Genomic DNA, 17,615 nt, shown 5'->3' on the forward strand with positions numbered 1-17,615 from the left:
AGAATTCCCCAGGCCAACACTCCTGACAGAGGAAGGCTGCGTTCATAGTCACGGCCCTGTGCTGGGCCCTCAGATTTGAGTCCAGTGCCCCTGCTCTATCCCAGACTCCTTGTGTGACCTTGACAATCCAGCTCCCCGCAGGCCTGAGTTCCCCTCCTATGAAGATTAAGATCCTTCCGTTCTCCCAACTTTTGTCTTATCTATTAGCCGAGAAGCTGTTAAGGGCCAGGACTGTCTCCGGAGCCATCCTTTCCATAAGGATAGGACAGGCCCCCATACTGATGTTCGTCACCAGGTCCTTGGGTGGCCTGGATATTACCTGGGGGGACCACAGCCCAGGAAAGCAGAGCTCAGGGGATTGGGGTCTACTCTTCTTCCCGCCATGGAATAGCCTGGCCAGGAGATGGAGGTGGAGAGAAACAGGCTGCACAGTGAACATGAGAGGGCCTGAATCCCATGCCTGTAAATTGCATCTCTCGGAGGAGGGGGCTTTGGGGAAGGGTGCAACGGGGATAGGAAGGGTGGCGGAGAGGCAGGACGAGATGGGGACTGGGGCAGGGGCCCTACACCTGGGTGGCCCCAGATCCTCCTGGCCTCCTAGGGATGGTTCTGTCTGTTTCACTGAGTCTCAGTGCCATGCCCAGAACAATGGGGTCATGATCTCAGCCACAGCCCCTCTGGCTGTTACAATAATAAAGCACAGGAAAAGCAGAAGGTAGATTCCTAGAACACACCAGAGATCCCTGCAAGCCTCAGTTCAGACTCAGCCCCCTCAGCCACGGTGCTGAGTGAGGCAGTCTCCCAGCAAGGGGATGTGTGCATACAGAAGTGGCTGCCGCCTACAAGGATAGAGCTGGGAGAAGGCAAGCTCGCTGTGCCAGGGACTGTACTGAGATCATGGAAGAGGCCCACGTTAGGATCACACAGTCCCATTGTACAAGGCCTTGTATGAAACCGTGCCCGGCCCCTGCTCTGCTGAATCAGCCACCTACTGCCAGCCAAACGGTCCAAACTTCACCCTGAGCAGAAGTCACTGGGATGGGGAGAGAGGAGCCCTGAGGACAGAGGCCAGACTCAGGAGGGGACAGAAAAGAATTGGTCCCAAGAGGAGCTGGGGCCTGAACTCATCGGCTCAACTTTCCGCAACACTGCTGTAATTAGCAGCGCGGGAATGAGCCAGGCCCTGGGCACCAGCTCTCCCTCCGGTGCCAATTACTGAGCAGGGCAGGTGGGACCATGGCCACTCTGAGCCCGCCTAGCAGAGACAGAGTGTTTTTGCTGGGGCCACCTGAGGAAATTAACGAGAACCTTCCACAGGCGGCCCAGCCAGCAAGCAATTAACACACATGCACTGTGCAGGGAGAGAGATGGAGCCTGTAAGGGGAACCAATGATAAAATGCAGGGAGAGACAATCACTGGCCCTGGAGGGATTTCACACCACTGACCAGGCTCTGAGCAGGTGGTCATGAGGTTCAGCTAACCACAGCACAGGGAAACTTTGTGTGACACCCATGGGACACCGGAAGCCGGACTCAAACTGGTGCTGACAGCCGGAGCTCTGGCCTACAGCCGGCCTCCCCTAGGGCCTCCAAAGAAGGGCACCTATTTGTATCACTTAGCACTGTAGCAGTGAGTACCCAGCTCCCTTCCAGAACTGCCCCAGATACACGTTCCTCCTACAATCACAGGGGGCCCGGGGTGGACGAGCAGGAGGTGGGAGGGTGAGGAACCCAAGTGAGGATTGAGGGGAAAAGAGAGGTCAGAGGAGCCCAGGGCTGGGACAGCATGGGGCTGTGGATCAAGGCAGAGGCCTAGATCCCTGGAGCATCCCGACTTCCCATGGATGGCAGAAGAGCAGGGGACGCACCATCCTTGCCGAACACTTTCCCACAGTGAGTGCAGAAGAAGTGCTCTGGGTGCCATGTCTTGTCCATGGCCGTCAGGACTTTCTGCAGAGAGAGAAGGAAGTGAGCGAGCCATGGGCCAGCAATAGAGAGCTGCCAGGGCAGAGGACGACCAGCCTCCTGGCTAATCCCACTAGGAACCATCCCAGGCGGGGGAAAGAACCAGGAGGGCAGGGTCAGCTCCTTTTACCTCCAGGATGGGTGCCGCACAGTAGGCACAGCGGGGGGAGAAGAGGTGGTGATAATCTTGTTGGCAGTAGGCTAGGCCGTCTCGCTCATAGAAAGGGCTAGAGCCCAGCTCCTGTTCACACTGGGTGCAGGTGAAATGCTCTGGATGCCACGTCTTCCCCAGAGCGGTGATCATCTAGAGATGGGACAAAACCCAGGAAGTCTTTGCCCACAGATCCTCTGTCTCTGAGACCACTGGAACGGGGGGGGGGGGGGGGAAGCCTTTTGAAAATTGTCTTATGAATATGTATTACTCTAAAAGGCTTTGTGCAAAATAGGTCATGTAACATATCAATTTTATAGCTACAATCTGCTGGATCTGTATATCCTGGTTTTGCGCACGTCTCATTCTTGTACATGGTGATAGAAATATGATGTGTGAATCTGTTTATAATTCTAAATGTGCTAATGAAGGTCATTATTGATACCCTGGAATCTTAATGACTCAGTGATCAACTCAACGACCCACGAATGGCCTTATTTGTCCTGCAAGCTCAAACAGGGGTGGGCCCTAGAAAGAGATGTGACCATACCCCAGTACTAGAATCCATTTTCAATCTGATATTTTTCCACCGGAATGGGAGATGCCAAACAAAGCGTTCCTGCCCTTTGTTTAAACTATGGGAAGCAATCTGCTTTTGTTTTCAGCTAGCCTGTGAAACTGCCTGGCCCGCCCTGAGAGGAGGCAAAGAACTTCAAAGAAGCTGCAGGCCCAAGTTAGAGTAAAATCAACTCTGACTGGAAGTTCCTCTGAGAACAGCTGTTTAGGGTAAGAATTTGCATTACAAGTTTCTCAGTGGATTAGTGCTAGCTAAGCACTTTTGTTCATTTTAATGTAGTAACTGACTTTGATCCCACTGTTGCCACTTGCCACCACTTACACCCTGCTCTGTATACTTACTAAAAACACTTTTGTTTACTACCAAGCCCAGTAAAAATAAACATTACCAAGGTGGAGGGACAATCACTGTGCATCTCTCACTTTCACTGGTAAAGTGGGCTTAATTTATGAGCTGTCCCTAATTAAAACTTTCACATCAGGCAAGAAGGATTTGCCAAGGAGTTGGTTCCCTTAGAGCTGGGTCGGCAAGTAAAATAGCAGAAAGAGCCCTTTTTTTCCAATTTGGTAGAAAAATGAGTTCGAGGGCTGCAATGGATGTGAATACAAAACAGTTCTTAATAAATAATGTCCAACCATGCTTTTCGGAGCCCCTGTTTTAAAAACAGCGCACGCGCAATGATTTTTAATGCCATACACGATCACAGCAGGATGTTCACAAACTTCTTAACTTCGTCTATAGCCTCACATTTTATGTGTGCGTTTGTGCCCCAGTGTTCCTGACCTTCACTCCCCAACCTTCTCTCTCTCTGGAGCATGCTGGGGGGGAAGTTATCAACGTTCTGAGATCACATATCAATTGCTGTTTAGACAGGAGTTGTTCATTTTGGGGCTTTTAGAGGTTCACCCTTTATTGAAACGAATCAGGAGGTTTTTTGGGGGGGGTTGTTTCTTTTTGTTTGTTTGTTTGTTTTACTTTGCCCTTATGGCACTGGGAGCCAAAAAGAAGTCCTCAAAGAGCCATAGGGGATTGATTTCCAGAGGTGCTCAGCCCTTAGAACAGAGTCCTCCCAGAGCTGAAGTGGTTGTGTCTGCATTACTCTGCTGGGGGCAGTGATCCCAGCTCTGTGCCTTGTCTGGGGCAGACCAGAGGACCTGGCCAAGCAGGACAGGGTGGTGGGGAGTCACAGAGGGCAAGAAGGCAGGTGTCAGGGGCACAATCAGCACACCAGGGACAATCCCACAGGGACGTCTGTGATTCCACCACGCCACAGCATGGTCCTAGAGACGGTGGCCAAGACAGCAGGAGACTCCGCTGTCAACAGAGCTTCTTGAGGGGAAAGGAGAGACCTTGAGAAACGGAGACCTCATCAATCTGAGCAATCAAGAGGGGCAGGAGCCATCCCCAGCAGGACAGGGGGACACGCGGCTAGACCGACACGTCCGTCCCCTCCCCTCTCACCTTTCCAGCGATGGGTTTGCAGCAGGAAGCACAGCTGCCCTTGGGCAAGGCAGTGATGCCGAGGTCTTGCAGATCTTGCGTCAGCTCCCCCAGCATGCTCTCGAGAGTGCTGCCGGGGTTTGGCCCCACCGCTGAGGGCCCCCCAGCACGTTCCTGCTCCGGGGCAGCACCAATGGCTGAGATCTGCCACAAAGGAGGAGTCGGGGCAGAGAGAACATTCAGCCCCGTGAACGTTCCGCCCAGCTCCAGCTCCTCCTCTTTCCCCCTCACCTGGGGAGCTGTTTCTATTGCCCGTGGGGCCCTACCACTGGAGAGATGCAGCAGGCTGTGCCACTGCTGGCTGAAAGCTGGGGCAAGGCAGTACTAAGTTTGCAATGGCACCATGGGGGCAGGCGCACACTCAGAAGGGCCCAGGTGCCCAGACCATGGCCCAGCTCCCTTGTTCTGCCCACATTCCATCTCAAGGCCCCATCCCTGCTCAGCGCCCTCATAGCCCCGTCCACCTCTTACCCCCGCTCTGTCCCCTCTCCCCCATACAAGCGGCCGGTGGGTCCTCAGGGGAAGTGGCTGACCGAGGATATGGCCTCAGGGCAGAGCACAGAGCAGGAGGGTGGAGCCGTAGCCCAACAGCGCAGGGTTACAAAAGGTTAATCTGGCCCAGGGCAGGGACCATTCTAGAGGAAGAACCCCTGGGCTGGCAGCTCCACCGAGGCTCTCGGAAGTACTGCCCTGGTTTGTCCGGAGAAGGGGACCGCATGGCCAGGACTCACCTTGGACTGCATCTGGCCCAAATGGGCTAAGAGGTCATCCAGCTGCTGAGACGCCGTCGGGGGAGGAGAAGGAGAAGGAAGTGACAGCTGTGGAGCTGGAACCTCACTGCCGGGGGAAGAGAGACATCCGCATCAAAGAGGAGAGCAAGTGACAACTCCAAAGCCACCAAGAGCCTCCTTTACCCAGGTCCCAGGCACTCCACTTTCCCTGACAACCCTCCCCAGGGACATCAGAGGCTTTGCTAGAAGCATGAGGCCTGCCCCAGTGGGAATGGAAGCGGAGCAGGGTGCAAGGGACACGAAGGGAAATAAACACATCTCCCCACCATCAGCCATTGTCTGGCCCCCAGCGAGACGGTGGAGTGTCCTGTTCAGGAAGTGAGTGAAGATGAACTGAATTAAGGGTGCTCCCATTCCAAGTGGGAGCGCCCACACAGGGGGCTTAATGCAGTTTAACAAATCCAGTTTCAAAGGCCATTTGGATTAACTTTCCTGAGTTTTTCCCATGTAGACAGGCAACAAATGCCGTCAGGGGCTGGTGGGTGGGGGAAAGGGCGGGGGGATGTGCTGGAAGTGGGAACTGTGGAGTTTAGGGGCAGTTTCCCTCAACACCCAGGCAGTGAGCGAGGGCCCAAACTAGTGGCAGGAGGGAGGAGTGGAGTCAGAGCCAGCTGATTGGAGAGCGAGGAGTAAAACCAGCAACTTGTGGAAGGAGAGGGAAAGGATTGGTAACTGAGGAGGGGGTCAGTGGGGAGCTGTGGGGGGTATTCTGCCCATGGGCCATCCCCTTAGCCAAGCCACGCCCACACACCCAGGTAACACTTGCCCAATCAAGCCACGCCCCTATGCACAGTGCAGCCCCCATAAGCCACACCCACACCCCAAGCCCCTCCCTCATAGCCAAGCCACGCCCACACCCCCACGTACCACTTGTTCAGCCCAGTCACACCCACACACCCACCCATGAGCCATGCCCACACCCCAAACCCCCCTCATAGCCAAGCCATGCCCACACCCCCACTCATCACTTGTTCAGCCCAGCCACACCCACACACACTGCAACCCCTCCTGTAAGCCACGCCCACACCCCAAGCACCTCCCCCATAGCCAAGCCACACCCACACCTCCAGGTGTCACCTGTTCAGCCCAGCCACACCTACACACACTGCAACCCCTCCTGTAAGCCACGCCCACACCCCAAGCACCTCCCCCATAGCCAAGCCACGCCCACTCATGTACCACTTACGGAACAGGGCAGATACCCAGCCTGGCCTATTGACTCCCCAGCCACCGCCTGCCTATCCAAGCCCCTCTCATGCCCCAGTACCGCCCACAGACCTCCAGGTAGCAGGATATTCCTTGTGCAATGCTCAGTAATGACATTTAAATCATTATTAAGTTCCCAACTCAACAGTTTTAATCAAAAACTGGAAGGCCTTCAGGCTAGAGGCTGTTGTGCGTTGTGTGCAGCCATTAGCACAAGGGGGCAATCCTGACTGAAGCCTCTGTTACCCAAGACACCAGTAACGTGCCTCTCTCCCGGCCCAGCCTGTGGCACACTTCACACAGGGCAGAGACTGGTGTTCCCTGTAAGCCGAGCACTTGTGCCACAGTTCCAGAGACACTCAAAGGCCACCCAGCTGATTAGCAGACTGCCCAGAGCTGGGTTTCTTTATTTTACCGGTGATGCACATCCACATATGCCTCCCTGCGCTCAAACATGCATTCTACAATAGGAGGGAGAAAATATGCACTTGGCTGGAAGAGATTGGAGGGAACGTTGGCAGGGGGCCCAGCAGGCTAAGCCACGCAGGCACTGCCTGGTGGCTTTTGGTGTAGCTTTCGGGCTCTGTGGTCACAACTACCAATAAGCTGGTTTTCAGCAGAGGTTGTAGAGTCTCTCCACCGCCTGCAGGGAGGCCTGTGCATTTGTATAATGGTAGATCCATTGGTAACTCCTGTGTAGGGCTGTCTCTCCAAACCCCTCCTCTGCGCAGCTGGATCTACCGCATTTGGGCCTTTCTGCCCCTTCTGATTTATTTGGTGTTCCACCCTTCCTGACCGCAGACTCAGCCGTGGATCAGGTCAGGTTCAGACTGAGATGGGCACAAACAGAAGGGTTGGAAACTTCTTTCCGGCCCATGCTTACAGCCTGTCGAAACTGACGAGGCCACCAGAGGGGGGCTGGTATGGGCAGTGACACCTCACCCCAGCTCTGTCTGACCACAGCGGGGCATCGGAATAGGTTAATGATTCTTTAAGCACCATGGGAGAAGGCATTACTCCAGTGGTTCCCAGCTTTTTCACTAGTGAGGACCCCCAATTATCCCCCAGATCATTCGTGGACCCCCAACCACCCCACAAACCATTCGCAGACCCCCATCAAAGCCCATCTGAGCCACTATGTACACTGTGTTAAATGAAAAAGGAAACCCTAACACAGGTTTTCAGAGAGCAATTCAGAACTGTAGTGGAAGATATTTAATTTCAAAATAATCATAGCAACTTTTGAATTCATTTAAACCTTATTTTCTATGATCATTTTTATTTATATTTCATTTTTTTCATGGCCCCCTGCAGCATCCTGACAGACCCCCAGGGTCCATGGACCCCAGGTTGAGAACCAATACACGAGTAGGAAGCATCGATAAAACAGCTTTCTGTCAGTACTTACCTGTAGACATTTTTGTCCTTTGATTTTTGGGGCTGAGTACTTAACGCAGGCTGTACCTGGAAACACAGAGAGCAAGGGGTCTACAAAGAAAGCTGCCCATCTCCCTACACCCAGTCCAGTTATACTGTATTTCCAGATCCTGCCTCACTGCGAACGTGGCTGATTAGGGGAAATTAGTCATTAACGGATCATCTGTAAATCCCTCCTCCCCCTAGACATTCTCCAAAAGGGCTTGATGGGCAACTTCTCCAGGCACAGAGGCAACTGTCTGCCTAGGAGAGGCTTTTTTGTGTGTTGAGTTCTGCAGGGTCTCAGCTTCTCTGTTGTAGAGGATGGATTTCTAGTGGGTCCCTTGTGTGTAGGTAGCCCCTGTAGGCTCTGAGGCCAGTGACCATCTGTCCCGTTTTTTCCTGGGGCAGCCCCTTACTTAAGCTGGCTCACAGGCGTCTCACCTTTTTTAAGAAAATGGCAAAATTTTCCTGTATTTTGCAGGGGTCCTGTTCCCTGGCACCCAGTGTCTTGACACAGCAGCCCCCACTGCCAGGGAGCTACTCTGCTGGGCAGCTGCCCCATTCCTGGACACCCTTCAGAGGTATCTCCCACTGCCGGTGAGCTGTGCCACATGGCGGCTGCCTCATTCCCTGGCACCCCCCATTCTGGGAGGTTGCGGAGCCCCCTTCCTCCACTCCCCTTCATGAGGAGGCTGTGGAGCCCCCATCCCTGGTACCTCACTGTGGGGCAGCTGCCCCCATCGCTGAGGACCCCTGACATGGAACAGCCCCACATCCCCAGAGGCTGGTGTCCTGTATTTGCCACAGGGCAACGTGATCACCCGAGCACTGAGAGGAATACCTTACGAGTCCCTGTGGTGAGCTGCTCCTGGTTCTGGGCAACGCCAGCCTGGGGCGTTGCTGCAGCTGGCCCCCCCTCACCAGAGCTGTGGGTTAGAAGGCTGTAGTCCCCTCCGGGGTCGGTGGAGCTTTGTTCCAGTTCTGCCAGCAAAGCATCTGGACGAGAAAACCAGGGAGGGACAATATAAACTGGTCTCTGCACCCTCCGCACGGGACACATAACACTTCATCCCCGTCGCCCCCACGCCAGCCAGCTCCCAGGACGCAACTCAGAGGAAGCCCTCCATGCCCCCGGTAAGAAACCTCTCTTCCATGGCCATGCTTGATGTGACTCGTATTGCAGCCACTACTAGCCGGTCTGCCTCTCGCCCAGTGACCCTCCCCTCCCTGTCTCTTCTTTAGTCCTGCTCTCACCGGACAGATGGCCTCCATCCCCTTTTCCCCTCAGGCTGGTAAATCACATGGAGCTGGGGCAGCACACACAAAGCCACCACGTAGGCCTGGAAGGTGGACGTCATCCTACACGCTCCAGATCTCCCTGGTCTCTCCTCCATTCTATCCCTGCAACCAGGCCAAACTTTTCCTTCCGAATGCTGGAGCTCAAGATCTGTCCATGGCACAGCACCCTTCTCCGACACCCCCGCTTGCCCCCCTCCAGCCACGCAAAACGTTACGCCTGTTTCCATCGCTAGTCAGCTCTGTCACATCATTCTTTCCCCCTCCAGCTCCTCCGCTGGTCCTCTCCTTCTTCTCAGGTTGAGGGTCCTCATCCTCACAGTTCCACCTCCCTACTTCTCCATTCGTCTCTCAGCTCACGCCGGTCAGAAAGTGGGCCCGAGGCACGTGTAGACAGGTCTGAGCTGTGCATGCCCTCGGCGGGCAGGGCAGGGCTGGCCTGCACAGCTGCCTGTGCTGTGGTGGCTTCCTGCTCTTTTTACTCTAGCTAGCTTTGATCTAACTTAGAGGGAGGTAGCTCGCGTGCATCTGTGTGTGTTGCCGTCACACCCTCTGGTTGCCACGCAGACATGCACCACTGGCTTTGCTTTTTTGCTTCTGCCTTCTTCCTGTGAACCGCCCGGCTGTCTTTAATACACCCCACGCCATCCCTGAATAGCCCCATAAAGCCACTGCCTTCTCCTGCTACAAATATTCTCTCGGGACCCACACCATCTATTTGACGGCCAGAAGGACCTCTCTCCTCTGACCTCCTGCATCACACAGGCCAGAAAATGTCCCTTCCTGAACCATGTGTTGAGACCCAGAATTTTTGAGTGAGCTCCATGGTATCTTCGGAGAAAGATACAGTCTTGATTTAAACAGGCCAAGGGATGGAAAAGTCCACCCTGTCCTTCAATAAATGGGTCCAATCGCTCATTTCCTTCACGATTAAAGATGTACACATCAGCTGAAACCTAAATTTGTTTCAGACCTCTGGATCTTGTTCTGCCATTGTCTGCTAGATTAAAGAGCACTCTGCTACTAAACATCTCTGCTCCATGTAGATACCTACCAGGGTTCAGCAACCTTTCCGAGGTGGCATTTCAAAATTTTACTTTTTGACCTCTCTGTATGGACCTCTAAGTGCTGGAGATACTTTTTAAAGTCACTAACAGTCCTACTTACGACAGCCTCCTTAATAAATAAATTAAGGTGCAGAACTTTACCACTTAAGGGGTGGGTGGTAGCATTAGCTTGGTCTTTTGTTAATCCACAGGCTGTCTGGCTTTGAGCAAGCTCCCGGCTGCATGGGGGGAGGGGGCTGAGCATCCACCTCGGGAGCCAATGAAAATTGGCTCATGTGCCGCTCTTGGCACCTGTGCGGGAGGTTGCTGACCGCTGGTGTAGACCATGGTCAAGTCTTCTCCTAACTTTCTCTTCGAGATGCTCACATGACTGAGCGTCTCAAGTCTGTCATTGTAAGGTTTTTGCAGACCTCATCTCATTCATATAGCTCTCTTCTTGGGCTGCATCTGCCTCAACACCCATAAAGCTCAGCCATCATTTAGGCTGGTGTTTGCCAGAGAGCCTAAGGATGAGAGGCACCCGGTTACCACCAAAAGTGAATGAGAGTCTGACACTCAACCCCCGTAGAAGCCTTTGGAAATCAGCCTAAAACACCTAGGCTGAGGGGCAGCTCGAGAAAGCAGATATTACTGATGTATCAATGCAGATCATCAACTAAATGATCTCACTATAGATATGTGCATGCCACATTGCTAGTATTTCACTGCCTCCCTTTCCTGTCCCCATGTATGTGTTATGCTATGTTGTGTCAACAGCAGCCCTAAATCATTGATCTGGTTGAGGGTTATGACTGAGTTCATTGAGAAGTGACTGCTTAGGAAGTTCTGCAGAAAGGGATCTAGTGGTCATAGTAGACCAGAAGCTAAGTATGAGTCAATAACGTGATACTATTGCAAAAAAAGAGGAATCACCATTCTGGGACGCATTAACAGAGGTGTCGTAAGCCCTTGGGAAGTAGTTCTTCCACTCTCATTTGCACTGAGTAGGCTTCAGCAGGAGTATTGCATCCAGTTCTAGGTGCCACATTTCAGGAAAGAGGTGGAGAAATTGGAGAAGGTCCTCTGGCTCCCAGTCCCTGCCCTGCAGCATTGAAATGGAGCTCAGGCTCTTAAACCAATTAAATTGAGTCCCCTTTCAGCATGGCAGGGCAGGGAACTGTCTGCACTGCAGGTGGGGCAAGGAGTAGACGCTGTGGGGAGCTGCACAGAGGAAATGGCAGCCTGGTAAAGGAGCGGGACGGGCAGCAGCGATGCTCGTGAGGTAGGTGTGGGGGGGGTGCTTTGGGGCTGCGAGGGGTTTAAGCCTGGGGACTGGAGGGGGGCATTTTAGGGCTGTGAAGTGTTTGTCTGGTGGCGGGGGGAGGGGGATGAAGATATATACATTTTTTTTCCCCCAGGGGAGAATCTCTCCACCTCCCTGCCCCCCGGTTTTGAGTGGCCTTGGGGTCACAAAGTCTGACTGAGTCGTCAGAATGAGTCACCAGCTCAAAAAGGTTGGGATCGCTGGTCTAGATGGTGCTTGGTCCTGCTGTAAGGACAGGGGCCTGGACTTCATGACCTCTCAAGGTGCCTTCCCGTTCTGGTGTTTTGTGATTTTATGATTCACCACCCTTAATTTGGGCTAAACTGAAGGAGCGGGTTGTGTCCTTCTTATGTAGTGACAGTTGGATACTCTACAAGCCACCATCCAAGACTGCAGCAAAAGGCTCGAGCCAGAGCTAAGCCTGGGAGAAAGGGTACGGTTTCTGTGGAACTGACTGAAAACCCAAAGCTCCCCTGGCTTATTTGGCATGCTGTGTGTGTGAAAGACACAGAGAAGCAGTCACGAGCACGGCCTGGGGAGGAAGACCAAGGATACAGCCTGTTCGGAGCACTCACTGGAAATTCACACATGGATTTTTGAGCAAGGAAACAGTTTCGCATTTTTGGCTACAGGTGGGGGGGTTGGGGGGCCATTTTGTGTTTGGCCCCTGGAACATGTAAACAATTGCCATGTGGCCCCCAATGCAAAAGGTTGGCCACCCGTGGGCTAAACACTTGGACCAAAGGGGCAGTGTGTGTCCTTTTTCACCTTACCCGGTAAGATCCACAGTCTGCGTGAGAAAAGATTTTGTTTTAACCATTTTGAACTTGCCACCTTTTAATTTCATTCACCATCCCCTTGTCCTCTCATTATGAGTCAGGGCAACCAAAACACCACCTAAGAGAACGGTTGTATCATCTCCCCCTCCTCCCTCCTCCTTCCGACCTCCGTGCGATCACCATCCCTTACTGGGGTTAACAACCCTACATATGGGTCACTGTATCTCATTATCATATTCTTTTGCTCACATCTTTATCAGACATCTCCTTGCCAGCAATCACACAGCTTGTTGCAGCATCACACCTCCATCTTCAACTAGCCTTACTAACGCTGCATTTTTGGAGACAGGGTAGAAACTTAGTTCCAGCTCTGGAGCCACTGCCCTCCATGCCAATGCCACTTAGGTACCGCACAACCTCATTCTCGCCACCCTCCAGGCATAGGCACTGACACTTGTTTTTGCTGGCAGGTGCTTTCAAAGAGGTATGTGCGTTTGGAGTGGTGCTCTACCACTTTTGTCGGTAGGCTATTTTCAGCCTACTTATACGCTCTTTCTACTTATTGACTGTATCTACTGTGTACCTTCACTCTTTTCATAATAATTCAATTGTTATGAACTACATAATTACCTTATGAATTACAGTGCATTAAAATCATTGCAGTCACCTACAAGCTGTCTTCAGTCACGTCCCAGGTTAAAGACATTGTGTCTTATTTATTCATGGACATGAAACTGTCAGCAATCTTAGTTACATCTGCATTCCCTGATATTATTTTGATGCACGTTAAGGACAGCTATGTTTACTCAGTTGCATCTCTCCCGTTGATGACTGGGGATCATATTTTTCCTTCTGAAGCAGGAGAATGAGAATTCCACAGGTCAAGCTGCCACAGGCAGTGAGAAGGATTTGTGTGAATTTGCAGTATGGCAGAAACATAGTGCTTATAGCGAACTGCAAGATGTCCTTTCTGATGGGGGTAACAGTGATTTTAGGTGCATAGTTGGGGTTATATTTTGTCACGTGCACTACTTGGCAATTTTTCGTCTGCCATTTTATTGCCAATCGCTCAGTTTTGTCACATCTCTTTGTAACCAGAGCTGCCCTTACTGATAGGCAGCATATATAGATGCGTAGGGCACCCAAAAATCTGGGGCATCCCTGGGTCTGAATGTCCACCCACATGCCTCTTCCCTCTCCCTGTTCTGCAGCTCTGCTTTCTCTGGAGCAAGTCCAGTTAACTTAAAAGTGAAAAGCCTCACACAGCTCTTAGCAGAACATCAAACCTGTAAAAGTATCAGAGAGGTCGCTGAGTTAGTCTGTATCTTCAAAAACAAAAAGAAGTTCTGTGGCACCTTATAGACAGATATTTTGGAGCATAAGCTTTCATGGGCAAAGATCTGCTTCATCAGATGTAAAAAAGTCATCTGAGCGGCAATGAAGCTGTTTAACAAGAATTTGTCAATGCCCGGTACACGGCGTCAGTTTCTGAACTTACTATGTCAGGCTACAGGACCTTAGTTTAAAACTTGCTTTAAAATATTTCATGTGTTGCTGAAGAGTATAAGATAGCATCTCTAAAAATTTGTCACCTCCCACCCAAATCTGCCATTTGGCATAGGGGCATCACTTTAATAGTACTGCATACAGGCCCATAAATCCTAAGAACAACCCTGTTTGTAGCTCTTTGCAGTCTATTTTGACCTTAACTGTCTTAAGAAGCGTGTCTTCTGCGAACTTTGCCACCTCACTGTTTACCCCTTTCTGCAGGTCAGTTATAAATATGTTGTACAGGACTGATCCCAAGTCAGCACAAGCCGCTCCAGGGACACTCCTATTTACTCCTCTCTCTTCTGAAAACGGGCCATTTTTTCCTACGCTTTATTTCCCATCTTTTAACTGGAGTGCCCAGGAGCGATTCAGGACCACCTAATGATCCTTAATTTAATTTAAAGCCAAGCCTTTTGTTATATGAATCACCCTCCCTTCGTTGACACACAAACTCCCAGGGGCAGAAGCTGCTGGCAGCACAGAGCTCCTCACAATACACAGTACTCAGACTGCTGGGTGCTGAGCATCACTATTGTTTTGCACGAGTGCTTCAGTCCCCCAGCACCCACCAAGTCTGCACCTGTGCCTCCAGGCAGCGCTTTAACGGGGAAGAGAGGAATTGTGCTGCAAAGGGTCCATTAGAGTCAGAACCACTTCTGCTTTTTGTCTTCTAAGTAAGCAGTAGCATAGGGGGTGTGGGAGGACAAGGAGGAGGAGAGACAATGAAATATAGAAATATCCCTGCCCTCCCAGTAGCCTAGCCGCTGCAGTGTCAGCACCCAAGCCAATCTGGGGACCTCACTCAAGCGCCCTCTCCTTCCTCTCCCACTGGAAGGGAGATTCACTTACCCAAGTCATCCATGGTGCAGAGCCCCCTCTCCCCTTTGCTCCAAAGAGGAGAGCCAAGACGTGCTGGGTGGCAGGATCAGAGGGGAAATGAGCAAGGCAGCGAGAGGCTTGTGCGGATTCTTTCAGTTCCTCTCACCACCGGCACTTCCTCTCTTTAGAGGCTGGGGACTTTTTTTTTTTTTTTTGTGGGTCACATGTTTCAAATGAGCATGATGTGTTCAAGTCACTGAGAATGGAAAGCAAGGAAGACCGGCCTGGGTTGAGTCTTACAGACCCTACACCAAAGACGGTCTAGGTGCTTAGAGCCCTCGGCTGACCCAGCCTCCATGAAAGCAGTGGTGCGCTCTGAGGCTCTCTCCAAGCTCATTCCGGTGGGAGTTAATGAGTGAGGAACCCAAGGGGCCCAAAAGCCAGCAAAGATCCACATAGGGACTGTTAATTGCACGTGAAACCACCCTGTCATTCTGGCATCTTTATCTGCTTTCATTTTGTCCCAGACCTGCCCTTTCTGGGGAAGTTCACAACGGAGGTCATGGGACGGCAGGTGCAGCTTGATAGAATCCAGGAAGCAGGAGGAATCTCCTTCATACTAGACTCCAGCCTACTTACAGTACAGTGGCAGCATCAGCATCCTTCAGAAATGAGCTCCTTCTGGAGATGGACTATGGCCACAAGCCATGTTTCAGCCTGAGGCATTGCCAACAAGCTCGTGGGATCTAGAAGGAATGGACGGGCCACAGGATGCTTTTCAGGAGCTTCAGGCAGCTTTCTGTTCAGCCCTGTCACGTGAGGTCTACAGGGTCCTTTCTGATGCCCTTTCTATTCCAGTGTGCCCAAGGATACGGAGATATTTAGGGATGCGACGACTTCAGTATGCTCTTCTCCAGGGCTCCTTGCAGTTTCCTTTCATTCCCAGTGCCTTACGAAGGCAAGGCTTTGCAACCAAGTTGACCGAGAGGTTGGATGCAAACAAGTGGAGGGGCAGTCATTTGGGAAAGGTGAAAATGCTGGTTAGCAACTACAGAAACTGACAAGGATCGCCCTGCTCCATCCATCAGCATCTACCTGCCCAAGGAGGTCTTCAAGTTCAAAGAACTAATTTTTGACCACCAGTCTGCCCTTGGATTCTCAGGTACCAGTGACTTCGCCTTCATATAGTTCAAAGATATAATCCAAGAATCATAGAACACCAGAACTGGAAGGGTCCTTAAGAGGTCAGCAAGTCCAGCCCCTTGCCCTCCCAGCGGATCCCAGCCTTTTTGAGACGGCGACCCATTTTGATGATTCACTAAGATTTTTGTGACCCAAGGCCACTCAAAACTGTTGGGTGGGGAGGAAAATTTGTTTTTATAAAACTTGATTCATGCCTCACCATCTTCCCCAGGCTTAAACCCCGCTCAGTCCCAAAATGTCCCTGCTACCTCACACAAGCGCCGAGACAGCCTCTTGCTGCTCCTGCATTGGGTCATCGCCACTTCCTCCACGTGGCTCCCATCAAGCCCTCCTACTCCCTTCCCCCACCTGCAACACGGGCAGTTCCCTGCACTGTGGCACTGAAATGGAACTCAATTTAATTGGTTTAATGGCTGGATCCCTCCTGCCACCCATTAAACCAATTAAATTGAGTTCCATTTCAGCATGGCTAAGCAGAGACTGGGAGCTGTGGAGTGAATTTTGCAGTGGCAGGAGCTGCAAATGGCTCCTTAAAAAGTCACATGTGGCTCGGAGCTGCCCATCTGGTGACACCTAGAAAATCTAATGGTGACCCATGTTTGGATCCCGACCCATAGGCTGGAAACTCCTGGTACACCACCCCTGATAAATGTCTAACTAACCTCCTCTTAAATATCTCCAGTAGTGGAGATTCCACAACCTCCCTACACAATTTATTCCAATGTTTAACCACCCCGGTAATTAGGAAGTTTTTCCTAATGTCCAGCCTAAACCTCCCTTGCTGCAGTCTAAGTCCACTGTTTCTTGTCCTATTCTCAGAGGCCAAGGAGAACTATTTTTCTCCCACATCCAAGTAATCCTCTTTCAGGTACTTGTAAACCACTATCATGTCCCCTCCCAGTCATCTCTAAACAAAACAAGCCCAATTCTTTCAGTCTTCCCTCAGAGCTCATGTTCTCTAGACCTTTAATCATTCTTGTTGCTCTTCTCTGTACCTTCGACAATTTTTCCACATCTTTCATGAAACGTGGTGCCCAGAACTGGACACAGTATTCCAACTGAGGCCTAATCAGCGCAAAGCAGAGGAAAGATGCAGCCTTTCCTTAAGAATGCAAATTTCTCCACAGCTGTACAAGGCTTTTGTCACATTGGGTTAGAGTGCTGTATTGTGCTTTATTTAGGGCTACTCTTCAAAGCCACGCAGAAGTTGTAGCAGGAGCAAACCTCTTTCTCAATAGAGTAAGTTTACCCATGAGCATTTCACACCTCTGCTCAGTGAATGTCAACGACTTCCTCCATCTGTTTCTGCGAACAAATCCAGGTGTGATCTGTTCAACTCGTTAGTGTTCAGAATCTACCATCGTCCTTTGGTACCATTCAGCAACATGTGTTGTTGACAAGCCTGTGGGATGCAGCAGGGGTGGATGAATCTCTGATCCTTTCTGGCAGCATCAGGCAGCTATTCATCCACCATCAGGACCCTCTCCGGCCTCCCAAAGAAGAGGCTGCAGCACTCCCATGGCACCCTACAAACCCAAAGGAGAGGAAATGCTTTTGCACAGAGCATCTCGGTGTGCACTTTTGGAAACCGGAGGCAGAGCATTTGCACTGGAGGATCGCTTGTTACAGAATGCTTACCCGGTGGAGGCATGCCAGAGCCAAAGCTTCCTGAAAGACATCACTTTGGTTCAGATTTTGAACACGGATGATCAGCTGCTGATTTATTGATGCTGGGAGAGTCCAGGAAGAGACGTTCATGCTGATACTGGAGAAGGGGAATTCCCATAACCTGGACCTGCCATAACCCACGGCCATTTTGTGCATTTAGCCACTGTAAGACGGAAGCAGGAGACTCCATGGAAGGAAGACAACTTGAGATACAGCATTGCTACGAAATATCAGAGGAGTAGCCGAGTTAGTCTGTCTCTTCAAAAACAACAAGGAGTCCTGTGGCACCTCGTGGACAAATAGATATTATGGAGCATCCG

General features: G+C 51.4%; 1 protein-coding gene across 3 annotated transcripts in view; it reads right to left on the reverse strand.

Moving 5' to 3' along the window:
• Window positions 1-17,615, reverse strand: part of LPXN (leupaxin) — a 156,341-nt gene that overhangs the window by 116,872 nt on the left and 21,854 nt on the right. For all 3 annotated transcript variants that reach the window (XR_012646067.1, XR_012646066.1, XM_074998118.1), the window contains exons 3-8: window positions 8,451-8,605; window positions 7,599-7,654; window positions 4,925-5,030; window positions 4,155-4,337; window positions 2,096-2,269; window positions 1,869-1,950 (exon numbers count right to left, since the gene is read on the reverse strand). Coding sequence is in view for 1 of the 3 variants with exons in the window: in XM_074998118.1 (XP_074854219.1) it covers window positions 1,869-1,950; window positions 2,096-2,269; window positions 4,155-4,337; window positions 4,925-5,030; window positions 7,599-7,654; window positions 8,451-8,605 (756 nt within the window). In the remaining 2 variants the exon portion in view is untranslated. The remainder of the gene's footprint in view (window positions 1-1,868; window positions 1,951-2,095; window positions 2,270-4,154; window positions 4,338-4,924; window positions 5,031-7,598; window positions 7,655-8,450; window positions 8,606-17,615) is intronic.

The sequence above is a fragment of the Carettochelys insculpta genome, chromosome 6, assembly GCF_033958435.1.
Source record: "Carettochelys insculpta isolate YL-2023 chromosome 6, ASM3395843v1, whole genome shotgun sequence".
NCBI classification, from domain to species: Eukaryota; Metazoa; Chordata; order Testudines; family Carettochelyidae; genus Carettochelys; species Carettochelys insculpta.